Raw genomic sequence first — 27,561 nt, 5'->3', positions numbered from 1 at the left:
GGAAGTAAGGGGAAGCAGGTCCGGCTAGTTCTGCCCTGCTTGCTCTGAATGGTAATTCGCAGCATCCTAACTGTAACTATGTATGCTAAGTGTTAAAGCTGATTTCTGAACTGAAGAACAGGATAAAAATAATGGCTCCGGCTCTATCGCGACACATTATAATGAACATTGGTTCTTCTGTACTTACGTGCATGCGTAAAAATGTTTTTTTTTGTGTTACTGATCCTTTAACTACACTAACTTGTTGACCGCACACATACACACATACTAAATTTAGTAATTAAAAATTCTATTTTACATTGCTGGAAATTCAGAACCAGAAAGGGTGGCCCCTCCCCATTTTATGACATATTGTAGCCTAAGCATTTCATAAACACAATATGAGTTCAGTATTTGGAGTACAAGGTTAATAATACGGGAATATCAGAATTGTGTAACCTTCCAGACACTTCTGTACTGCAACTCCCATTATGAGGATCAAGTGGAAGGAAGCACATAGGCAGAACTTATCCCATTCCCTGTCATTCAGATGTGCAAGTTTGGGAGTACCAGTGAGATCAAAGAATCCCTGTAGTGGTATAGCTAAGGACAGGGCTGCCTTGTGCCTCCACAAATAATTAATATAAGACATATACTTTACAATGGAAACCAGAGCAAAGTTCCGTTTCTGACTCTCTCCATTGTATCTATTGAAATATTCTTATAGCATGCTGTAAGAGGAGCACAGGATGAGTGTATTAGGACAAGGGCTTTTGCAAGGACAGGCCTCTCAATTGCACTTTTTCACTAGGCACCTGCCTAGGGCGCAACAGTAGGTGGGCACCAGGCAGGTCCCTCTTTTTTCACTTACCCCTATTTCTGTGCCCTTTACCCCCACCGCACACCCCCTCCAGTGCCCCCACTGGCTGGTGGCTCTCTCAGGCAGGGGAAGCTATAAAAGGGGAAAGCCAGTATAACACTTTCTCTTTACCTGATGAGAAGAGGATAATATGTGATACCAGGGAGCCTGAGTTAGGCCATCTCAGAGAGGTAACTGGCAGAGCTAGTTAGGTAGATAGTGGTAGGTTATATTTGTTGGAGGCTCCAACGAGATGAGAGAGACCTGTGTCCCGGCAGTACCTCACTCAGTTAGGGACCCAAAGGACGAGGGACTACATCACGTAGGCCCTATTGTGCCTCAAACACAAGGCTGACCCCTCTGCTAAAAGTTTGTAAAAGGTACAGCGTCTTTGTAAGGAGAGAAGGGGCAGGGAAGTAGGCAGGAGGCTGGGGCCAAGTGCCCTGGGGAACCTTAACTAACAAGTGTGTGTTGTGAGAGAATTTGTGTGACATTTATTAACAGTGAATCATGCTGGTGGTTGACAATAAACCCATTCCTGAGTTCAATAAAAACACTGTGTGGACCTCCAGTTTATTTAACGCTACAGTGTGATACAAGTGACGGTGATGTGTGTCACTCAACCAGGTATCCCAAGAGGGCACGGGACACCACGTTACAAGCATAGCTGCTTCTGTTATGCTGACAGCAGAGCAATTAATCAAACTTGGGGAAAATTCTCTTTGGCTCAAGCTATAAGAATAAAAATGCTGTCAGATAGGATCTCCAAGCTGAGAAGCAGAATTCTGATCAATGCAGTAAAATAACGCAACATATGTCAAAAAGTTGGTCTTTCTCAAACCCACAGGCATGCACATGTACATGCACAAAGACAATAGCCATATGCATCTCAGTGTAACAATCTGAACTAATAAACCCAGCTCACTGTTCTGGTTTATGTCTGTTTAAATGATGCTATGCTTTAAAATTCCTGATAAAGCAGCACCCTGCAGGTTTTCCTATCAATAAAGTGGCCATTTAAATATGAACACTGGCACCATTATGAGATACAAGCTTATACATACTTAGCATTACAACAGCACTGACATACACATTAGCAATGGCTAAGATTCAAATTTCATAAAATTGGCAGAAAATATTCTAAAATATTGACCATGAATGTAAATATTTTATTCCATTACAGCTGCTTCACCTTGTTCAGATTGAAAGTGCCCTGTAATGGAGGCACATAGCTACTGTATTGCAGATTACCATTTCCTTCTTTTATTGTTTTTGTGCAAATAGAAGTGTGTTGGGAAATATCTTTCTTTCTGGGGAAACACGTAACGCAAGCCCTGTGTGACGCAATTGGTGACACCAGAGTCTCGCGTGATGAGACTTGGGGGTTGGGATTTCCTGTAAGACGGAAGGCAAGATAAAATTGACAGCTCTGCGGGAGATGTAAGTAGCCATCTGAGACCGTGGGCTGTGATAGAAAAATAGAGAGTGTTGGGCAGTATACACTTAAGTATTAGTCAGCCCCCTGCTGGCAGTGCGCGCTAGGCATGGGAAGGAAGGGCGGAAGCTGGGGTGCCTGCGAGTTCGTTGTACCACACAGGTTTCGATTCTACTCGTTGTGTCACGTTAGTTTATTGGACCATTTTGTGTTTTGACCAATATTGAATGTGGGGTGTACTTTCACTGACGCTAACTATCCTGGGTTGTTTCCTGTTTTCGTGGCGTATTTTCAAATGCTAAACTACAGTTCGCTTACCCACTATGCTTTCTAAAGGAGGAAATGGGTAACAAACCAGAAGAAGTAGTGTTTTTGATTGCAGTAAACAAATAGAGACGGTAGAAATGTATGTATCAACCAGTTGTATAACAGTTGTGATCGGCTGCAGTTTCCCGTGATACTGAGTCATATTGGCAGAGTGCTGGGGAGTGGTGGCCCCTGAAACTCGTGTGCTTTTTTGTGTGTGGCTTTTGGTTTGTTTAAGAATTTAAGATTAAAATCAGTTTTTAATCTGCATTAAGTTCAACAACAATGAGTTCCAGTCTTGAAGTTATTTAGCTCCTTGTTCAGCAGCTCTCCAGTTTGGTATTTCGGCAGCTATCTTGTTGCTAGGGTCTTATTTACCCTAGCAACCAGGCAGTTGCTATTAAAATAAATAATGACAAGGCATATGACTTTCTATATGCTAAAATGAACCACCTAAGATGCTTCCCTCATTATCTTTATATACATTTAATTAATTTAAAATGCTAGTGACCGTAGCATGTTCCTTAAATATATGAGAACTGTCATCTTAATAGGGAAGCACAGCATCAATTGCTGATACACTAAGGAAAAACAAAGACCGACAAGTCCTTTACAGGGATTTGCAAGGAGACAGAGGGTGCAAAGAATGGAAAAGTGTCACTGTCCCTTTAAAACTTATTTCCAGACAGATAACATCCTGTATTATAAACAGTAGGTACTGCACTCACAGGACTTTTTAAAAAATGTTAAGAAACAAGATTTTATTTTCCGTATCCTTTTCACATGCTAAGGCCTTCTTCATGAGATTAGTACAGTTATAGGAAAATATCTGTCATTTTGTTTCAAGAAAATATAGAACAGCATTTACATATTTTCCCCAAGCCCCCACTCCTAAGGGCCATCCCCATGGTTTGGAAACTGCTGAGTTTTACTGCATGCAGATTTGATGAAGTGTACTTTTTAGTTATAATGTTGGTAATTCTCTTCTCTGTGCAGTCAACAATAATAGATTTATGAAGCGATCGCTCTCTTTGCACCAGTATAGTTACCTATAGCAAACATCAGCAATTGGTTTTAAATATCAAGGAAACCAGCTCTTGCTCATTTTTTTCTAGTACAAATACACCCACCCGAACCACCTGATTTATTTTCTTAAAAAGTGTATACTTCATATAGAATGCTTATTTTAGTCCTCCTGTACTTGTTCATGCATGCAATTTTAGACGAGTGACCAGCTTAATTCACTGCGCTTGCTCTTTGCCAGGTTCTGTAATGACTCATATATGTATCATGTGAAGCTTGCAGGCAGAAGACTGTTACAGCTTGATTTGGGAATTTGCTGGATTTGGCATGCTAACAGTGTGCATGCCTGAAGTCTAGATCAGAGATTACAGAAAAAAGCATTAAAAGACAAAATAATTCAAAGACTTGAGAGGATTCTGAGCTGCTGAAGTAACAGAAGAACAGATTGGAGAGCAAGGTACTAATGTGTTTCAGAAATAGATGCTTTGTCTGTCCTTTGATTATCCTAAAATTAATTAATTTACAAATAACATCTTAATAAAGATCTTATTGGTTGGTATGGATAACTACACTGGTGCCGTTTATCACCTTTATTAGGGCCGTGACACACGGGGAGATTAGTCGCGACGCCAAAGTCGCCGAAGTTTCCTCTCAAGGCAACTTTGGCGACTTCAGCAAATCGCGGCGCCGCATATGTCATCCCACCAGCGATTTACATTCTAGCGTGTGGGATGGCATTGCGGGGGGATTAGTCGCCCACGACAACAAAGATTTGTGGGCGACTAATCTCCCCGTGTGTCACTGCCCTTAAAGGAGACATATTGGATATGGGAAAAACCCTAATTTTGTAGGCAATTATGAATAATATATGGTGCTGGTTTCACTTTGGGCTAAAATCGAATACTGTCTCCAAAAATTGCCCTTTATTGGAGTTACCTATAGAGCCTCTCCGGTCTCTGTCTGTGTTTCAGATGAATGGTGGGTGTGTCATAACTGTCCCTGCCAGAAGCACAGCAGGAGTGGGATAGCCAATCACAGCCCTGCAGTCATACAAACAAAGACAGGCTTCAGTTCCCTATCAGGTCAGCCTAGCTGCTGATTGGTTCCTATCCTACAGAGCAGTGTGCTTGGTGCCGCCAGCCCCTCTGCCCCTCCAAAGAATTCAGCCAGCAGAAAGTGGAACAGATGGGCAGGACAAGTAGGGGTTTGGGGGAATTTCTCAATAAATTAGTCCGAAACACAACTTTTTTTAAGCACAATCCTTCTATATTTAGAGGAGTATAATTCTCTGGTACATTATTAACTTTTATATGATATGTCTCCTTTAAGCCCAGTTGTTTCCAAAAAAGTTTTAAAACTGTGGCATATTAAGGGGCATATTTATAAGGGCTGACAATACCAGAGATTTTGTAGGATGGTGTTTGATCAACAAAATGCGTCCTATAAGTTGGATGTTCTTTAAATTTGGCTTGCTCCACCCTAACCTGCACTTGGAATTTTTACTCTGAACCCACCCAACCATGGGCCAACCTGCCCATCACTCCCCTGTTATTCACCAGTGTCTTCACGGGGGGGGGGGGGGGGTTGCTTGTTCACTTTCAGCAGCAGCTGAATAATTATAAATACACATATATACAAAATATATTGGAAAACACCTGTATATAAAACACACTTGTCCTATAAGGCTAATACCACACAGAGCGGATTCTTGACCTGAAGATTTTTGAATCGCTTATCCGCAGGCTGAGAATCTGCCCTGTGTGCCATTAGCCTAAATAAAAGTACTTTTGTTTCTGTTTTGTTAGTGTTAAAATCTAGTGGTTGGAAACTGGCTACACTGACTAAAATATGTAGCAACAGATAAATGCTTGACCTGCTAGAGAAATAAACTAATGCAACTTGTTGTAGCAGCACATTTATCATGCAGATGCATTTTCTGGATAAATAGGCTTTGATACAGTTTGTGAGTGCCTGGATTGTTTTGTTTTAAATGTCCTGTTGTTTGTGTTGCAGTTGATGTAGTTCTGGCTTGGATAAGTTGACAATAATTTAGAGAGTAACTTAAAAAACTGGGGCAAAGTGTAACATTTATATGCACGTCACCATGTTTTTACTCATGGTGCAAGGTCCAACTTGTGCAGTTTACAATTATGGACCCTAATAAGTCTACATTTAGTAAAATATGAGCAAGCTGCAGTCAAGTTTCTCTTCTTAAATTTTTTGTTACTTCCTACATACAGCATCAAAGATAGCAGTAGCACAAATTTGCTTGCTGCAAGTCATTTTATTGTGTATCTTAACACACTTGGGGACCCTGGGACCCAGGTGATAATTCCAGGACTCCCTTGTGTCCATGCACCCTGTATTTTGCCATTGTAAACAGTTTACCAAAGCAGGATGTACCAGGGGCTTTGGCACAACATGCTAGCAGTAAGAATAGGCACACATTTATTAATAGTGTTTAAGAGTGTGGAAAATACTTGCCTTATGTACGTGTACTTGCATTTAATAATGAGTCTTATAGATACACATACAGTAATCTATATGGCCAATTGTATAGTTCCATTCTTCTGTCTTCTGAGCCAACATGCTCAACTTGCCAGACAGAACTGTTTTATTTTTTTGTGTATTTTCAGACTGTACCTGATCTTTCTGAGTAAGCAAAATGCAGAGCACAGCAAATCACCTTTGGTTGCTATCAGATATTCTAGGACAAGGAGCAACTGCAAATGTGTATCGTGGACGCAATAAGGTAAGAATTTATTTCTGAACTAAACCAGGTTAACTCAATAGGAGGTTTTTTTAAAATTAATATTTGCATATTCTTGCTCTAATGTAAGAATGCCTTTATGTTTATGCATAGATGGATAGATTCTTATGGTTCCTTGATAGCTTTAAAGGAAATCATAGACAGAGCTCATATTCTGCGAGACACCATACAGCTTGAGTTTAACACATAAATGTTACTGACCCTAGGTTATGGGACTCCTTCTGTAATGGTCAATTAGTCATATTGTTACATTTAATCTCTTTAAGGAAGCATCAACCTTGTCAATTTTTCCTTAGCGGTCTGGGCCAGAGACTGAGGGGGCAGACTTTACAACACATGGAACATCAGGGTTAGCCCCAGTTTCATGCAGGGGAGCCTGAAAACAGGCCAGTACTCCAGGTGACTAGAAGTTGCATGCAAATAAGCATTAATTATCAACAAAAAGATATGATGACTGATTAATGCCTGTGAATATTTAGTAATCATGGGTATCGAGGTGATAGAAGGAAGTGCAGTTTCTCTTCAAGTTCTTCAGGACAACACCAGTTGAAATTGCGAATTGCTGGCTAGTATACATTTTACAGGTGGCCATACACTGTAATATCCGCTCCTTTGGCAAGGTCACCAAGTGAGCGGATCTTCTCCTGATATGCTCACCTACAGGAAAAAGATTGAATTGAAACGGCGGGCACAGACGCCGTTGAATTGGTCTAAAGGACCAATATCGGCAGCTGAAATGTATGGTGTATGGCCACCGTAATGCAATATCTGTAGTAATAATAATCTGAAGTCCCTACCATTTATATCAGCGTGAAGCAACCAGTGGTGAGTGTCAGGTGGTTTAAACAATGGCACGGGCAATAGTAACCAAAAAGCTCTGTGCATATCTCAAGTACACTAAGGTGCTCTAGCGGAAGCAAAAGAGGATTTCCTTAGAAAAATTAAAAAGCAACAAATGACAACAGTCTAAAACTAGGAACCATTTCCTTATTTGATGGTAACAGTGTATTTGCCAGAGCCATAGTACCACTCTATCTGTAGAGTGGCAAAGAGACTACAAATTTCAAGCATGCACTGCAAGCATGGAGGAGAATTATTTTGCAGCCCAACACTCTGATGTTACTAGGGAGCACATTTAATAAAACAAAATTGTAGATTGTTATTGCAGTTTACTATTTATTAAACAATGTACATATAAAAAAAATCATTAATGGATCAATGACAATCATATAATGTTACAGGAAAAATCGCTGGAAAGCCGCAATCGCATTTTCAAGCAAGCAGAAAAATCGCAGCTGGCACAAAAATATATAAAAATAGAAATTGCAATTTTTGCCTTGCTTAAATAAAATGCCTCCTAGATTTTTCATATTTGCCAGTATGAATTGTATGAATAAAATGTATTCTTTTATTTTTCATTTATAATTTATTTGTTTTATTTTTAGAAAACAGGGGACTTATATGCCGTCAAAGTGTTTAACAACTTAAGTTTCCTACGTCCTGCCGATGTACAAATGAGGGAGTTTGAAGTGTTAAAGAAACTCAACCATAAGAATATTGTTAAACTCTTTGCAATTGAGGAAGAGGTAAAAGATAAATCAATACTTATATCCTATCTATTAATACATGTATTTATAAATGCACAGAGACACAAATGGCATTGTACCTGCTTGTGCTGTACTCTTAGGGGCACATTTACTAATCCACAAACGTCCGAAAAGCGTCCGAATGTGTTTTTTTTCGTAATGATCGGTATTTTGCGACTTTTTCAAGCGCTCAATATGAAAAAGTCGCGACAATTTGCGAAAGTCGTAATGGCTATGAAAAAGTCGCGAGATTTCGCAAAAGTCGTAACTGCTACGAAAAAGTTGCAAAATGTTCATTTTCCAATCCGAATTTTTCCCATTCGGATTCGTGGATTAGTAAATCAGCCCCTTAGATTTAGCATGGTTTTGTAATACAACAGGTGTTTGCTTGAATGCTGTAATTGGAAGATTGAAGCTGTTTGTTTGGTGCTTGTTAAAAGGGCAAGCAGAATTGATGAGGACACGTTCAGTAATACACAACACTAACAAACACTACCACATATTTTCTTTCATAACAGAGCATACATAATGCTTATGAGTAGTGCAGTCGAGCAGTTCAAATTTTTACTGTATTACAATATGTGGTAAGCAAAATAACTTTACTATAACTTAGAGATTTTGGCTACTATTACAAGATATATGTACTTGAACACAGCTAGAACAATGTAGAGAAGGTCAGGTGAAATTATATGCTTGCTCACTTGTGATACAGCAATGGATAATTAGATACCAGCTCTTAAAGACAAATATATGCCATATATATGAATCATTATATATAGTATGTGTACTTGCGATTCCCGATTTACCCTTTCTGTTTTAATTAGTGTTATGGATTATCAACAAAGCTGCTGTACCCTTTTCCTGGCAGATTTTAGTCAGAAAATGCACACTTTTTCAGGACAAAATCACTCCAATGTGCACAGCAACAGCCACATCTTTATCCCTATCCTTGTTTTTTTAGGGTAATGGCACAAGGGACATTTTGTAGCCTGTAATAAATCTCAACATGGGCAACAAAATGTCCAAAGATATCTTTTCCTTGGAGTCAGTGTAAATCACCAGCGGTAAACATTTTTTATTGCATTCAGTGTAAGCATAGGAAAATGCAGGGGAAGGCAGTTTTCAGCACTATTACAGATGTTTCACTGTAAATAGGTTAATATTCACGAGAATGTTATTTTATATAGGCATTTCAAGAAACCGTAATTTATGTATTTACATATTGCAATACAGGTATGGGATCCCTTATCCGGAGACCCGATATCCAGAAAGCTCTGAATTACGGAAAGTCTGTCTCCCATAGACTCCATTATAAGCAAATAATTCAGATTTTAAAAATTGATTTCCTTTTTCTCTGTAAAAATAAAACAGTGCTTTATATTTGATCCAAACTAAGATATAATTAATCCTTACTGGATGCAAAATAATTATTGAGTTTAATTAATAGATATATATTGATTTATTAATAGATTTAAGGTATGAAGATCCTAATTACGGAAAGACCCCTTATCCGGAATACCCTTGGTCCCAGGCATTCTGGATAACAGGTCCTATATCTGAACTAGCAACTAAAATGTAAACTATAACTGAATTTAGATTTGTAAACCATGTGATCTGTTACTGTAGATATGCTTTCCCTTTCTCCCCTTTGAGCCAAAAAACAGTATGTCGGGAACCCTACATAAGGAATATAAAGAATAATAGTGTTAACTGAGAGGCATAAATATTTGAAACTGTAGCTAATATTTCACACCAACTCTTATATAACACAACTACAGGTTTACTAAAAACTTTTATGTGCAAGAGGGTGTACTGTAGCTTGCTGTCTCTTAGAAACAAACCTAGTCTACCTATGAATACTGGGAAAAATCAAAGGCCATTTCTTTTTCTGTTTCCAAGGGTTTTTGTACTACTTCTACTTACAAGTACTTCTACTTACATTGAAATCTCTGCATTTCGTGATCACAGTGTTGTGTGCAGACTATTAATTTTCTTAACCCAGCTGTTTTGGTCAAAGCGGAACTTGTATTGCCAGACAGTTTTTGAACATTTTACACTGTTTAGGGGCCTCTCCTCGGGGGGACTTTTAGTTTACCCAGGAAAACAATATATTGTTTTTTTCAGAACAACCTAAGCTTTCAAAATATGGTAGAATTTTTGTGTAATTCCAATTCTGTAACAAGATATAGGCTTCTAAATGTCTAAAAATGCAAAAAAAAAACAAATTTTCCATAATATAATCACACATACTAGAAACAAAAATTATTTTATGCACGAATATACAACTGATTTGGAAAGTCCCATGTCTCCTGAACGTGCCAATACCAAATATATATAGTTTTATGGAGATTTCTCACTTGTATAGGTCAAAAACTCCCAGCAGTACACTACCAAATTTCCAAAGCAGATTCTGGGGAATACAGAATAGGCACAACTGTCTGTCTACTCCAAACTATCAAGTCGCAATGCTTTCCTAAAGTTATTGGTTTTTATCAAAATTTGTGATTTTTTTTTTAAAAATCGCTTCAAAGCTTCCAGTCTATAGTATCTTATCTCCTACAGGTCATAAAGTAACCAAATAAAACACCCTAAATATGAATGCCAGGGGTCCACTGAACAGTTTGATGCCCAATATGTATAGGTTTCCCTAAGTATGCGGCATGTAGGGGCCCCAATGTGAACATACCCCATATGTACTGTCATTTCTATCATTTCAGCTCCTGCAAAATCAACACATTTACATCATTATATGTGGGATAAAGCTAGTAAAAAGTACACTCACCCCAGAAAGTCATATATTTTTGGAAAGTACACATTCCCCCGAATCTAAAATGGGTACCCATGTCTTTCTACTCCAAAGTACCAAGCCACACAGCTTTTCTAAAGTTAGCAATTTTGATGACATTTCCAAAAATCCCCTCAAAGCTTCCACTTTGCAGCATCTTATCTCCCACATAGCATTAGTTACCAAGATAAAACACCCTAAATATGAACCCCAGGGGCCCACTGAACAGTTTGATGCCCAATATGTATAGGTTTACCTAAGTATGTGGCATGTAGGGGCCCCAATGGGAACATACCCCATATGTACTGTCATTTCTGTCATTTCAGCTCCTGCAAAATCAACACATTTACATCATTATATGTGGGATTTGAATTTTTGTGTAATTCTAATTCTGTAACAAGATATAGGCTTCTAAATGCACGAATATACAACTGATTTGGCCAGGGGCCCACTGAACAGTTTGATGCCCAATATGTATAGGTTTACCTAAGTATGTGGCATGTAGGGGCCCCAATGGGAACATACCCCATATGTACTGTCATTTCTGTCATTTCAGCTCCTGCAAAATCAACACATTTACATCATTATATGTGGGATTTGAATTTTTGTGTAATTCCAATTCTGTAACAAGATATAGGCTTCTAAATGCACGAATATACAACTGATTTGGCCAGGGGCCCACTGAACAGTTTGATGCCCAATATGTATAGGTTTACCTAAGTATGTGGCATGTAGGGGCCCCAATGGGAACATACCCCCATATGATCTATCATTTCAGCTCCTGCAAAATCAACACATTTACATCCTTTATGTGGGATAATGCTACAAAAAAAGTATGCTCACCCCAGAAAGCCATATATTTTTGGAAAGTACATATCCCCCCGAATCTATGATGGGTAAACATTTCTTCTTGCTTCAAAGTACCAAGCTGTAAAGCTTTCCTAAGTTTGCAGATTTATATGACATTTCGAAAATCGCATAATTTGCCGCATTTATCTCTCACAATTTCTTGATAAAGATCAGATAAGACAAATCACCCCAAATAGGAACACCTATGGTCTACTGAACAGTTTGATGCCCAATATGCATAGATATACCAAAGTCTGCGGTATGTACTGAACCCAAAATTAAAATAGCGCATAAGGATTTCTCGCCTGCCAGCTCAGCTTTTGCACACAAAGCCCCCTGTCAGTGTATTATGTGCAAAAACTTCCCCTAACTATACAGTGACCCCCACAAATCCATATATTTTTGGAAAGTACACATTCTGACAAATCCAACCAGGGTAAAGAGTCCTTTCTACACCAAAGTACCAATCTGCAGAGCTTTCCTAAAGTTATTGGTTTTTATGACATTTCAGAAAATCGCCTAAAAATGTTGCAATTTGCCGCATTTATCTCACACAGTTTCTTGCGTACAAAGGCAAATCACCCCAAATAGGAACACCAGAGGTCTACTGAACAGTTTGATGCCCAATATGCATAGATATACCAAAGTCTGCGGTATGTACTGAACCCAAAACAAAAATAGCGCATAAGGATTTCTCGCCTGCCAACTCAGCTTTTGCACACAGAGCCCCCTGACAGCGTATTATGTGCAGTAACCCCCCTAACTATACCGAGACCCCCAGAAAACCATATATTTTTGGAAAGTACACATTCTGATGAATTCAAAATAGGTAAAGTTATTTTTGTACACCAAAGTTACACCTGGCAAAGCTACGCTAAAAACAGATCAGGAACACTTATACAGGGATAAAATGTGATAAAACCACAAAAATTGTGCAAATTAGTGAAACAACAAAATAAGTCACATGACAGTGTAATTAGTGGTCAGAATATCTGATCCAATAGTCACGCTGTCAAAATAAACAGTTTTTAGGTAAAAGAAACTAAAAACAAAGTGGTAAAATGAAAAAAAACAAAAAAAACAAAGTGTTTGTGTATACATGTGTGTAAGTGTGTATATGAGTGTAAATAAGTGTATAAAAGTGTGAAAAATGAAAAAAAAACAAAACAAAAAAAAAAAAGCTAAAATGTGTGCTGTAAGTGTGTGTAAATGTATGTAAGTGTGTATAAATGTATGTAAATGCAAAAATAAAAAAAAAAAGTCCTTACCTGTCCTGAAGACCCGATCGCTTCTCTTCAGTTGGGCCGGCGCTGGGGGGGAAGGAGGAAGCAGGAAGCAGCAGACGCGATGCGATCGCGCCTGCTGCTTCCTGGAGGGTCCTGCGAGTGATCGGCTCGCAGGACCCTCATGACAGCCCCCCTGGCACATTGCCCAGGGGGGCTGTCATGGATAGAAGCTCTCTGCAGCGCTTAAATGCCAACGACGTATGGGACACGTTGTTGGCAGTTAAGCCCTTTTACTGCCACGACGTATCCCATACGTCGTTGGCAGTAAAATAGTTAAAGAACCAGTAACATTAAAAAGTTAAATTGTTGTTTACATTTAAAGGGATCTTTCACCTTAAAACTTAACTTTTAGTATGATATAGAGAGTGATATTTTTGCAAAAGGAGGCAGGGAGATGAATAGGAGAGGCCTAAATCAAACGTTAATGGATAAAAAGGAACAATAACTCAAAAACTATAACATGCAAAATGGCAATCAATTGAAAAAATGCTCAGAATTGCCCATTTTATAATATACTAGAAGTGAACTATTCTTTTAAGTTTGTATCTAGTCAACCAGCACCTACAATTAAGCAGTTTCTTGACAACAAATGCACAGTTTTATTTCAGAGGTTTGCAGTCTGTTGCCATGTATATAGCCATAAATGGCATTTGACCCCATTTTTTTTCTTTTGAAAGAACTAAACTTATTGTATTCTACACAGTTTATCTGTTATTAGCTTTGTGGTCATGTGTGTTTTTGACCTATTTAGCTTGAATTGCTGCCCCATAGCTACACACCAAACTTATTTTTATAACCAATAGCAGTATTTCTAAAGCAAACACAATTTTTTTTATTAGTGCAGCATAACTGTATATTATATGTAAATGCACATTAAAAAAAGCTTTAATTTTTTAGTGTTATTGATTCTTTAATACATATTTGATTGTTGGTATGTTGTTTTCAGATGTCCAGCCGCCATAAAGTGCTTGTTATGGAGTTCTGCCCATGTGCCAGTCTATACTCTGTATTAGAAGAGCCAGCTAACGCATATGGTCTGCCCGAGTCAGAATTCCTAATTGTATCACGTGATGTTGGTATGTATTTTTACTTGTAAGCTCAGATGTCAAGTCTATGATTAAATACTCAACTTTTATCTCCACGATCACCTGCACATGTAACTATCTGTTCCAAAACACTGAAATTTGTAATAGTAGTTTAAAAATCACCTTTTGTTGCATAGGTTACACAGCAGGCTGAAGCTTTAATATAAGCAAAGGAGTTATCAGAACATAGGTCCCTATGGAAACTGTTCAGTATAGAGTATATTGCAGCCCAAGTGTGCACTTACTATCAGGTTTGTGAGGTTTATTGCTGTCCTTCTTTTAATTGACTAGTATTTTCCAGCTTACTAATTGCTATGAGCATACTTTGTTTACAAACTCTTTCAGTTTATATTGCTGCCACAGACTGCTGAGTTGCTCACCCCCCCCCCAAAAGGGTAATATCTTACTAAGCCAGTACTAACTATTTCCACACTTTTATTTTATAAATCCAGAACCAGTGGAAGTATTTCATCTTCAGTTTTTCCGTACAGGCTTAGCACAAAGATATGGTGTTTACTCAGTGGAAGTCAGCTATGTGAAAGCACAGTATGAATATTCAAGAGGCAGTACAATGTATTAGCTTGTGTACACTGGAGGAGGGGTACATAATAAAATAAAGATCATCTGAACTGAGAAAACACCATTGAATAAAATGTAAGCAAACCTTTGCTAAGAAGAATTAGACAATGCAAAGTAGCTGCTAAAGCCAACACTGAACAGAGTTTGCCAGTACTCTGAAGACATTAATGCCAATAGACAAAAGTAAAAGTATGGGTTAAAAGTTGTTGACGGTGTGCAGTAATTAAACTAGACAGGCATTTAGATTCATGGGTAAGCAAACCAGTACCAGATACTGTAGTTAGAGGAGGAAACTCTAGTAACAAGGAGAGGGATGGTTTTTGACAGGAGCTTCAGTCATTAAGACATGTTTCTGATGTTTCATGACAAACCAAATTGATATTGTTTATGGGATGAGTCTAAAGGGCAGACAATATCAGAAGCTAGGGAGAAATATGACTAAAATCTATAATTATTGTAATGTTCACAAATACAAATGGTAGGACAAAGCAGATGAGAAGCCAGTCCCATTTGTTGTACTGTAGTTGGCTTAGAATGTCGCACATACAGTGGTATTTTTTTTAATGAACATTCCTTGTTACACTCAAGTGGTGCAGAAACATTGATTAAATTATTGGATTATGGCAAAAAAGCCACGTAGTTAGAATTATCATCCTTATCTCTGGTCTGAAAAAAATCAGTGGTGTACATATTCATCCATAACTATGATTCTTATTTACTACAGTGCAGATTTCAACTAAGACATTGGTTCTATTTGTTGCCCATGGTTTTTCTCCCATCATCTCTTTAGAATTTGAATGGTTGTAGAATGAAAGGGTACTATCGTTAAAGTTTCCCCATAATGGTTTTCAGTGAAAGGGCACCATTATTAAAGTAGCCCACAGTGGATTCAAAACGAAATAAAAACTAGATCTGTTAAACACATAAATACAAAACAGCCACAACCCGATCCAAGGCATTGTTCTTTACCGCCATCATCAAAAAAGGTAACTGATGAAATTCTTTTTGAGTCACTTTCAAGGCAAAGTAATTCAGATCTGGCAGTTTTCTAAGAAAAAAGATGTAGCACTGCACTTAGACATATTAGCCTGCATAAAATATGAAATTGAAAATAACTCTGAAAACATTCTCAGAAACAGGTTTGTTTAAAAGAAGTGAAACCACTGATAAAAGTGACTCATTTGGAATATATGCACCATGGGTGTGAGTGATTTGCTTGTCTAACAAATACCTTTTATAGTTGTATGGACTACAGATAGAGGCATTTGCATTTTGTTGCTGTTCTTCTTGGAGCTGGCATTTCTTTTGTGAACACTTTGATTTTGTAAATGGATACCCTTTTAAATTATGGCCCTGTCTCATGTGCTTATGCTCTCTCTGTTATAGGTTTGGCCTAGCAATCAAATCAATTTGAATGGTAGATTTAAACGTTATTATATTCATAATTCTCCTATTTCTTTTGTGATTTCCTGAAATTGATAATTCTATAGGGGCAGATTGTTTGTTCAGAGTGTAGGTGTACTATCCTGCTATGAGGCTGGTTTTGCAAGAAAATGTTATAGGAATAATAATAAATCCAGATTTTGATGTTGATGCAGTATACAACACTTATGATTTGAACTGTCTTTTTACAACATACTGCATAACTAGAATTTCAGAAAATTAAATGTAATGTAATAAAAATCTTAGGTTTGCCTCCATCCAGTAACCTAGCAAGAAATCAGATGCTTTTGTTTAAACAGCTGACCAGTAAATGTTACATGCTGATTGGTTGCTAGGTGTTACTGGAGATGTAGGAAATTTAAGGCCATGCTATATTCCCCCCAAGTATTTTAGAACCTGTAAAACGTTCATAGAGAGAGGTACAAATGGCTACTCTTTCTATAGTCGCAGGCATGAACCACCTAAGGGAAAATGGAATTATTCATCGAGATATAAAGCCAGGAAACATTATGAGAGTGATTGGAGAGGATGGACAATCTGTTTACAAGCTGACAGACTTTGGTGCAGCCCGAGAACTTGATGATGATGAGCAGTTTGTTTCTCTCTATGGCACTGAAGAGTACTTGGTAAGAGGCTATATTGAAAATCTTTTTCCTGCTGTTTTAAACACCAAAAAGCTATGGTTTTTGTTATTTTGGGATGCAAACAAGCAACCTGAAGCTATTCCATGTTTGGTCCTTGTAAAGCAGAAAATTACATGACCCTTTCACAGATAAACAGGAGTTTATTATGCAGGGGTCGTTATCTGAGCTCTGGTCATCAAATTATTTTCCTTGCAAGCACTAAAGTTGGAGTAGCTTCAATTTCCCTGTTTGCTTTAGCTCAAAAAATAACAAACAAGATTTTTTGTGATTAAAATACTAGCCAAAAAGTATGTTCAGCCCTTATAGTTGAAAAGGAAATATGCTGTCTCTTAAAGGACACTTGGTGAAAAGTATGTTGCTAGGCAAATTACTTTCACTGTAGAGGAACCTTTAGCCCTAAAATATAGATTGTGTTAAATATAGATGGCAGTATTATTTGTTTCCTGTTCTGTTGCCTGGTTCTGACTTTTGAAACAATGTGGCAGAAGTAATTTTTACTCTACGTGTGTTAATTATCTGGCTTTTGCATGATTGTTTAAAGGGTCAGAACTAGGAGAACTGTTTTAGTTTCAATTACAGGCACAAATAACTTGAAATTAATGTACATTTTTGATTAGCCTATACTGGAATACGAATTACATTTTCTCTTCTTATGCAAAAAAAAGTTTGCAAATTTCTTGCAAATTTTTGGCAAATGGCTAATATAAAAAGATGAAGTAGTTACTTCTGGGACAACAACAGAGAGTTAAGCTGGCTGTTCATCGCCAGGCTGCAAATACATTTTCATTTGTTTAATTTTTGGCTGTCTGTATTAAGGCACAGAATAAAGATCACTAGTTAACATTGTTGACAAAATCTATATAATTTTCCTATTATAGCATCTACGTCCTATTGAAACATATGTTGCCCTACATACAAAAATAATACATTTTTCTGCACCTAAAGCACCCAGACATGTATGAGCGGGCAGTGCTTCGAAAGGAACATCAGAAGAAGTACGGTGCAACAGTGGATCTGTGGAGTATCGGAGTGACATTCTATCATGCTGCCACAGGCAGTCTTCCTTTCAGACCTTTTGAAGGACCTCGAAGAAACAAGGAAGTCATGTATGCCCTTCATATATGCTTGAATTGTTGCAGGGCACCCTTCAGTATTGTGCTGTTTATATTACTCTATTGAATGTTTATTTTATTTAAAAAAAAACAAAAAACTATTATGCACAAGATTTTAATACCCAAAAAGTATATGGTTTCTGTAGCAGCCATCTGGAACAGCTTTATCAGTTATTTAGAGGCACCACTGAACTGCACCAATACTTATAATTCCACCTGTGTTTAGGTAATGAAACCTTGGTGTTAGATGCCAGATGTCCAGAACACTGGATGAACACAGGGTGGTACAAAAGTGTTTTAGTTTCACTGTTTCCAATGCAATATTTTATTGATTTTATGTTCTCACTGTAAACTCATAAACTGCAAAAGGCCTTTGAAGATAATTTATCTCAGACAATAATTCCTTCCTCTTTGTGATTGTAACTAGCTAAAGGCCACTATAAACTAATACATTTTTCATAGTTTCCAAAAACCCATGGTTTAGATTTAAAGGCTGGCAAGGTTCTTTTGGCTTTTATTGGAAATGGACAGTACCCAATGCATGTTCTTATATGCATTAAATTTAGGAGAAATTCCCTTCACACATACAAATCCAATATTATTGTGTTGAAAACATATTTTTAAATAAACTTGCTTAGTAATTATAGTTCCTCTTCAAGTATTTTAGAGTCCTTCTACTTAGTGAATATGGCCACGTCTTTTATTCCTTTACAGGTATAAAATAATTGCTGGCAAACCATCTGGGGCGATATCTGGTGTTCAGCGTGCAGAAAATGGCCCAATTGAGTGGAGCGGGGAATTACCCGTTACCTGTAATTTGTCTATGTAAGTACACGAGTTGCTGCAACATCTGGGGTTGCTTAGTGGATGCTTTTCCACTAATATTTCTATTTCTTTTTCTTCTCATTCTTGTCATTCTCTCTTTAGCTCTCCCTTTGATGTTGTAACATTCATCTTATTAATGCAATGAATTTAGTAGTTACTGTATATACTCGAGTATAAGCCTAGTTTTTCAGCACCCAAAATGTGCTGAAAAAGTCACCCTCGGCTTATACTCGAGTCGGGTGCCATGGGTCCCTCCAGACTCCCTTCAGCACCCTCTGTCCTTTTGTGTGCAAATTAGGCCACCTGCAACCAGACCCTCCAGCACCCTGGCCCACTCCCAATCACAATACTTATTCCCCCTTACGTGTCTTCCGGGACTGGGTCTGCTGCCAGTTTGCCAATGCGCAATGAGCATTGGTTAGTACTCATTGTTTTTGTTGACCCTTTTCTCCACTTACAGAGCTAGTTTATTGTTTTTCTTTTAAATAAATATTTAAAAACATATACCCCACTGATGCCTCAATTTATGTGATTTTACTGGTATTTACTGGTATTTATTTTGATTATTAGGTACCTCGGCTTATCCTCGAGTATATACGGTATATATAGCCGTTGCAAGATATTTCTAATATGAGCAAGAAAATAGACCTTTTATCTGAATGATGGTAATTAGCAGGAAAACTCAAATTTGAGTTCTTTGTATAACAAAATATATATAATCTGCCATAGAGCACGGTTTGTGCCTGTTGCAAAAAACTTGTGTAGGTTCTACAGATCTCTTCACTTTTATTTGTGTATATCCATTATATACATTAACCCCAGATGCTTTTTTGACATGCTTTCTTTTTTTAAACACCACTCTTGCCTAGTGTGATTGCATAGACTGCATTGGTATATTGTACTGAAGCAGATATTTTAAACAAGTTTGACTTTCTAGTTTTTCCCAGATCCAGTGATTTGTCTTATCTTGTCTTGTAACTTATTTTCATGCTACTTAGGTAAATGTAACAATTTGTATATCAATCACATTACTTTGTAAATTTTTAGGAGGGGATACATAGTGCAAAACTAGTGTTGTTTGCTTCAGAAAAGCACCCAGTGGCCTACTGCCTAATTTAACCTGTAAAACTTTAGGCAGCACATTTATCAGGGTTCAAATTCGAGGGAGTTTTTACTTCAATTTTGAGGGGGTTTTTTTGTTTTTTTTTGTGCTAAAACGTATGAACTACATTTTTTTTGTGTAAAAGATTTAAAACTTTTGAATGTATAGAATTTGGCATCTTAAAGCTGTGGAATCCATGTATAAGTGAGTGGGAGTTGTCCTAGACAAAATTTATGCAATTTTTTCAATCTGGTTTAATTTTTTAGAATGTGATTTAGTTGCATTTGAGTTTTTTTTAGGTGTTTAGTAACTCAGTTTTTTTCATTTCGTAAGCGCACATTTGAGTTTGGTAAATTTTTGAGTATTTTTAACCTAATTGAAAAAAACTCACAAATTCAAATTGTGATAAATAGGCCAAGTAACTGAACTACAACTTTGGTATCTTTGTGGTTGGAAAGCTGGGAGGATTTTTTTACAGAAATATATTTATAAATCCTCCTAAAGATCTTTGTTCTCCTTTTTGGTTCATTGCAGGGGTCTGCAGACTTTGTTCACTCCTGTCCTTGCAAATATCTTGGAAGCTGATCAGGAGAAGTGTTGGGGTTTTGAGCAGTTCTTTGCAGTAACAAATGATGTATTCAATCGCATTGTTATACATGTTTTTTCACTTCAGCAAATGACTCCTCACAAGATCTATATCAACACATATGACAAGTAAGTGGTAATAATTTTTGGACCCTTACCAAATCCTCCACAAATGGCTTGTCTATATACTGTACTGATTCCAAATCCTAACTTACATAATTCAGTTTGGGGAAAAATTGTCCTTCAGCTGTTAAGTACTTTTTAGTTTGTGACTTTTAGGTTTCCAAGTTGCCCGAACTCTTTATCTTACTAAAGGTGCTGGGGTTTCACCAATTTAAGACCAAAATCCTGGATTTGGTGTTAAATGAGTTAAGGTGGCTATACAGGGGCAGATTTAAGCTGGCGATTCAAGTAATTTAGACCGATTCGGCAGCTTATCTGTCTGTGTATGGGACCCCCAATGGGCCTTCTTGATCAATATTTGGCCAACAGTTGGGCAGGTGTCGATCAGGCAGGTTTGATTTGCATGGAGGACTGCATTGGTTCATTAATGAGGTCCTCAGTCTTACAGCGCCTTTGCCCACTGTTGTAATTCAGTCGTTTGGACCTTGGGCCAGATGATCAAATTAGCCTGATTTTGCTTACCTAAGGTAGGCATTTTGGGAGAAGAACCACTCTCTGGCAAAATCACCAAATGAGCGTATTTCAAAGTGTATTGCAACCTTTGGTCTTGTAAATATGAGAGACAGGAGTATAGAGGACATGTAAGACTGGAATTGAGATAACAAAGATTAAAGGTAGTGCTAGATTATGGAAGAGCACTAGGGCCAAAAAAAAACATTCTGATGAATTATAACTTTTAAAAGTCATAATTATGACTTTTAATATCATAATTATGACTTTAAAAGTAGAAATTATGACTTTTAATTTCATAATTATGACTTTAAAAAGTCATAATTATGACTTTTTCAAGCGTCAGATTTTTTTTTCTTCTGTTTCTACAAAACCTGCTGTTAAAACTCATAATTTTGACTTTTTAAAGTCATAATTATGAGATTAAAAGTCATAATTATGAGTTTAAAAGATATAATTATGACTTTTTAAAGTATGACTTTTCAGTTTAAAAGTGGTAATTTTTTTTTTTTTTTTGATGGCCCTAGTGTTTTTCCGTACTAGATAGTGCTTGAGTACTAATATTTGTGCGCAGGAAAGAGAAAGTGAAACTACCTGAATCCCACAGTCGTTAATGTGTGACTGATTTCTGTGAACTCTGGACTTTCTCAGTAGTTTTATTCACAAAGCCCTAAAGGGCATGGAAGTTATAAAGGAGCATTAACACCAAAGAAATGAAAGTGTTTAAATTTTAAAAAAATATAATTTGCTGTTGTCTTACACAAGTAAAACTGATGTTTCCTTTAGAAACTCTGCTATTCTTTATATAAACAAGCCGCTGTGTAGCATTGGAGGCAGTTGAAATAAGGCTAAAGGACAGTGGATAACAGATAAGCTCTGTAGAACAACATTGTATTCTACATTGATGTTCTACTATTTGTTATGTATCCTTTTCTTATTTTGAATGGCTGCCCCACAGCTTCACAGCAGTTTACTTATATATATATATATATATATATATATATATATATATATATATATATATATATATATATATAAAGAAGACCAAAAAAACAGAAGCTATGGGAAACACTACAGAGTAATGACTGCCCCCCCTATTGCGATTACCATAGTGATGACAAGAAAGAGTAAATTACATTGGTTATGGGTGGGGAATGTGGACTTGCAAATGTTAATCAGCATTGGGCTTCTAGCCCTCATTAAAAATAAATGCATGCCTTTCAGGGTTCCAGATTTTCATGACTTGGTGTACAAACAGACAAAGATCCCTGCCCAAAACCAAGAGCTGCTGTTTGAAGGAAGGCGACTAGTGTTGGAACAAGGGAGACTTGCACAGCATTTCCCCATAACCACAGAAGAAAATCCAATCTTTGTCTTAACCAGAGAAATGGTTTCTGTTATTGGCCTGCGGTTTGACGAAAGTATGTAATTTATTTTCTAATGCAGAAAATTGTCAGTAGTAAACATTCACATTCTTCCCAAAACGTCACTGAAGTAAGAAAATGATTAGATGATAGGAGAGGATTCCTTTAGACTTACTTTTTACTCTTCTTTTTAAGTTGTGATCCCAAAGCTCCATTCTCACTATGACTTGGATGTAGATGCTAACATGGCAAAGGTAGGTGCTAAACCTTTTCTAAGCTCTGACTTTGGCAAATCATATTTCTGTACAGCCATATCCATTGCATGTACAGATCACATGATTGGTGGTTAATGGCAAAAGCCAATAAAGACTGTAGTTAAAACTATGCTACCATGGACGACTAATCCTGCAAGAAACTTTGGGTGACTTTGTAAAACGAAGCACCACATATGCCTTCCCACTGGCGATTGCACTAAGGGATGAATTAACAACTATGCAACCTTGCTTTGTAAAAACTTGCAAGCCTGCCTTCTAATCCTGCTCTTTTATCTGTAACTCATTCATTAATTTTTTAAGGCCTCCTGTTTGCTAAATACTACTGCTTAGATTCCACGTGTATAAACGAAAAACTTGCATATAAAGGTAATGCTAGACAAATGTACATTATGTATATTAATATTCCCCTTTGTGAACAATGTATTTTATAGTGTTGTGTTTAATTGATTGACCAACACTGGACATGTTTTATAATTCTGCCTCTATAAATAGAATGCTGAAATTTATGATCATCTGCCCTTTGCACCTGTACAGCCTTACTTTTATAAATAAGCAAAATAACGCGCAGACATACCAATAGCAATGACTTCCGAAAATGCATAAATGTAGTAGCATATTTATAGAAGGGTAAAAGAAACATTTTTAATTTGCATATATTGTCTAAGGAACCCAGGCTACGGAGTCTTGGCCTGTAGCTAAACGCATGCTGAGAATCCGCCCCTACATTTGAAAAATCTGCAGTTTTGTGCTGCACCTGGGCCAACACATTTGCTTTGGGTGCAGCCACAACTGTCACATTTTTCAAGTGTAGGGGCGGATTCTCAGCCTGCATATATCTGCAGGCTGAAAATTGCCCCTTGTAGCACTACCAAGGGGCCATTAGACTGTAAACTTCACAGGGCAGGGCCAGGGACTAATGTGTGATCTGAGTATAATCACTGTAAATCCCCTTGTAAGAAGCTAGAACTATATAAATGTACGATAATAACATAAATCTTAATTTATCAGGAAAATGGCAGCAATGTACTGTTAATAGTATTGCTGCCACATCCCTGCCAACCAATAACTTTACAGATATTATCTTAGATTTGTGACAAGAATGTATTTCTTAGTTATGATGCAGATCCATTCCCTAGAAAAAAACAGTTGCACAAGTGTTTTGGTTGCAACTGGGGCATTGTACACTGAAAAGTTGGGTTTGTGCCATTTCTGGAGCTCAGTGTCAAAATTGCATCTGGGCTTGTTTCTTTAAGTATAAGTCTGCTTGAAGGTGTCTGTAGCTCCAGGGTTCCCTTGCATTAATAGGAGCACTTGCTTGCTAATTGGAACAGGAGGCATAATGGACACATGGCATTAAGCACAATTGTAGACAAGTTCAAAGAGCATTCCTAGATACGTGGCCATTTAATGAATGGAATTGAATTGAATTTTTTTTTCTGTATTCTTAAAAGCATATTTTTTTTGTCTTTCCTTTAACTTTGCCCAAGTCCGCTAAAATAATTAAAGTTGTTGTTCTTTTAAATAAGCAATCTTCTTTTAAAAGGGTTATTGCTATTTATGCATTGGATAAAATGAAAGCTTCCACTTTTACATATGCTTAACAGAAATAATTGTTATGAAGATGATGAAATCAATCCATGTTTTAGTTATTCAATTAAATGAATGGATTTATGTTTGGTTTTTTTGCAGGCAGTAACAGGTGTTGCTTGCTACTACTGCCGAATTGCTGCTTCTTTGCTGCTTGTACTGGAGCTCATGCGTAAAGGGATACGCTGGCTTAGGTAAGCAACATACTGTTTGTTTCTCACTTCAGTCTGGATCATTTTTGTTATGATCCATAATCATGAAGTTGCTGTCTGAAATAACAAATTACATTAACAGATTGCAGAAAAAATCAGTTTCTGTTTTAAAACTGTATTTCAGTCTGCAGCTCAGTAAAATTTAGTCAGTGGTTAATCTGCACAAGAAGCAATGCCTAATGCCTCACTTGTCCATATTTTTATGCACAAACATAGGATTTCACAAGGACATTTTCGCTGACAAATAATGTACAAATAACACGTGATATTACCTTATAATGCAAGTATGCGATTTGGGTAATTTACCTACAGTAATCCTGCGTTTTTTTGCAGTTTGTTTATCTTTGCTTGTTATACAATTGCACGCGTCTGCTGTTTAACATATTGTTTTTATTTCTGATTGATTGTTTTTTTCCTAGTGAAATATTGAAGGAGGAATATAACGAGAATGTTCACAGGAATACTGAAGTCTCTCTTAAACTTAGCTTCTGTAACAGAACAATAGAAAAAGACCTTAAAACGTATGTAAAGTTTAAACGGTACAATAGCTTTCTCCCGTTTCTCTTTCATATTTTACTACCTATTCTGTAGCCTACCTGATTTTTTTTTTTCAATTTTGATGAGTATTGTTGCCTGCACTTATGGTGATTTTCATTTCCTCCAAAAAGAGATACCCAAGGTTTGGGCACTGGGGTCTGTTTGTTAAAGGAGAACTATCGCAAACATTTAAATTAAATATAGGTTTCATCATACAGAAATAAGATATTTTTGAAATTTGGTTGCTTGAAAATCTTTGCTATTTCCCTCACTGCAATCTGTATTTCTTCAGTGTCTCTTCATGCTGGAGTCAGATTTTGATTGACATTTAGGTCTAGTGCAGCCTTTGGGAAGGTGCTTTTGCCTAAAACATGTATTCTTTCAAGATCACTAGAAAATTGGTCTCTGTACATGCAGGATTTATGCCAAAGTTAGTTATTTTATTAGATTTTATTTATGCTGGAAACTGTTATTTGAGTTAGCTCTATTACATCTGCTAGGAAAGGGAGCCCTCCCTAAAAGATATGCAGAAATCACTTTATGCATAGTCCCCCTCATTTCAGGGCACAATAATGTTTGGGACAATTGGCTTCACAGATGTTTGTGTTGCATAACTTCATCCCCTAATAAGATACCTAGGCATGCTTCTACCATTTGGAGTCTGTAGTTGCCATTGTTCAACATGAAGAGAAAAGCTGTGCCAGTGAAAGTCAAGGAAGTCTTATATGAGGCTGAAAAACAAGAATATCATTAAAGGAAAAGTAACACTAAAACTTTTTAACTAAAAAATCTATTCTACCCTTCCCCAATAATTGCCCTATCCTGAAAACCATTTGTTATTTTGAATGCTTTAGAAGAAAATACCTGTTAAACTCGGCTTCCTGTCATTTGAACAAAGGCGATGCCGGAGAAAGTATCAGGAGATGCATCAACTATGCGGCGATCAATTAATCGAGCCTAGCCTGACTTCTGTATAGTAAGGAGTCGGGCTAGGCTCAATCGATCGCCGCATAGTTGACTTTTCCTTTAAGAAAAAGAATGCACCGGTGGGCTCTGTAATCCCAAAGGGAGTGGTAGGCCAAGAAAAAACCTCCACTTCTGATGACAGAAGAAATCCTCACTATGGTAAAGAACAATCCTCAAACGCTATCTCTAACAGATTGAAAACACTCTTCAGGAGGCAGGTGTCTTTGTCAGAGACTACTATCCACAGAAGACTTCATGAACAGAAAAACAGAGTACACTGCAAGATGCAAACCACTAGTTAGCCACAAAAATGACCAGATTGTTGCATATCCCTTGCATGCAATGATACTTGAAATCTGCGATTTATTGACATCACCAGGTGCTAAGTATCTTCTCTGGTGATGTTCTGCCAAGCCTCTACAGTAGGCACCTTTCTACTCCTGCATGTACTAAACATGACTGCTTTAAAATACTTTGTCCCAAACATTATGGTGCCCTGAAATGAGGGGGGCTATGTATAAAAAGTGTTGTAATTCCTACATGGTGAAACTAAAAATGTATGCAGATAACTTTAAATTAAAGTCTGGAATTTGCACTTTAATCACATAAGAATAGTTTGTTTTAAAATTTTACACTGATCAAAGAAAGTTGTGTATTTGTTTTAAACATTATGGAGGGCACTGATTAGATCTGTCAGTCAAAATCAGGCTTCCAACTCCTGCATGAAGAGAGAATGAAGAGAGACATGTTGAGAGCGAAATAGTGAAGAGTAACTTGATTATTTCAGAGATGGTAAGATTTTATAAATTTATCAAATTTAGAAATTTTCTACATGGCATTTCTAAATGGTACTGGGCCCCACAGCAAATTCAGTTTAGAGCCCCAAAACGTCAAGTTGACTATGAAGATATATTCAAACTATTTATTAGGGCTTTAATGGGCCCTTTACATCCAAGAACTCCCCCACCCAGCAACCACATAGTCTGTTTCCTCTGGAGTTACCCCTGTTCCAATATATTGTTACATGGAATTTTACATTCTCATTACTGTCCAACCAGGCAACTACATTAAATTCTAGCTGTGCAAACATTAGACTGTATAGGATATGCAAGTAACCTGTGAACAATGAAAGTGCCCCTTGGAAATGTATGCCAGCTGATTAAAGGGCACCTATCACCTTTGAAAGAGGTGCGGGCTAATAGAGCCTGCACTCTAGTTGGGGGAAACAATAGCTTGTTGTTCCACAACTTTCATTATGTGCATGCAGGTGATGTAGGAGGGTAAATTGCATCCACTTCTCATATCAAGCACGTGTATAATGAGCAAGGAAGGAAACACACTTATACACATGCGCTGCAAACAACGTGGCTGCCCACACCGGGAGTTCCCTCACTGTGTGAGCAGCCTAGGAATGGCAGGGGGTTGTATTTTTTAAAAAAAACTTATCACTGACCAGAATGCGGGCCTTATTAGCCCACACCTCTGGTAGGGGAAACAACTATAGGGTGATAGGAACACTTTAAGAGATTTGATATGTCTTTTTGATGCATTGTTCAAAAATGGATGCAGTTTAAGTACTACTTGTTACTGGTGGCAAAGTTTTGCAGCATTAGATAGCAATAGCACATATAAACCAGTATGAATCTGTGCAAAAAGTATGTTTCAGATACATTAATGGTTTTGTGAACGTGACAGGCCAGGCTTTTTCAAAATCAAACAGTATATATATTAATA

The 27,561-nt window shown here is 37.3% G+C and overlaps 1 protein-coding gene across 5 annotated transcripts in view; it reads left to right on the top strand.

The window, feature by feature from the left end:
• The first annotated feature begins 2,174 nt into the window (after positions 1-2,174).
• Positions 2,175-27,561, top strand: part of tbk1 (TANK binding kinase 1) — a 38,158-nt gene continuing 12,771 nt past the window's right edge. Inside the window, exons 1-13 of one of the 5 annotated variants that reach the window (XM_031897717.1) lie at positions 2,182-2,278; positions 3,844-4,059; positions 6,239-6,354; positions 7,818-7,958; positions 13,825-13,954; positions 16,430-16,611; positions 17,575-17,735; positions 18,456-18,566; positions 20,203-20,382; positions 22,111-22,307; positions 22,446-22,504; positions 24,215-24,306; positions 24,744-24,845. In XM_031897717.1, coding sequence (XP_031753577.1) covers positions 6,268-6,354; positions 7,818-7,958; positions 13,825-13,954; positions 16,430-16,611; positions 17,575-17,735; positions 18,456-18,566; positions 20,203-20,382; positions 22,111-22,307; positions 22,446-22,504; positions 24,215-24,306; positions 24,744-24,845 — 1,442 coding nt within the window. In that variant the 5' untranslated portion in view covers positions 2,182-2,278; positions 3,844-4,059; positions 6,239-6,267. 5 annotated transcript variants of the gene reach the window in all.

The sequence above is a fragment of the Xenopus tropicalis genome, chromosome 3 (assembly GCF_000004195.4).
Source record: "Xenopus tropicalis strain Nigerian chromosome 3, UCB_Xtro_10.0, whole genome shotgun sequence".
Classification (NCBI taxonomy): Eukaryota; Metazoa; Chordata; class Amphibia; order Anura; family Pipidae; genus Xenopus; species Xenopus tropicalis.
Note: the sequence above shows the minus strand (reverse complement) of the source record. Positions and strands in the feature narration are given on the sequence as shown.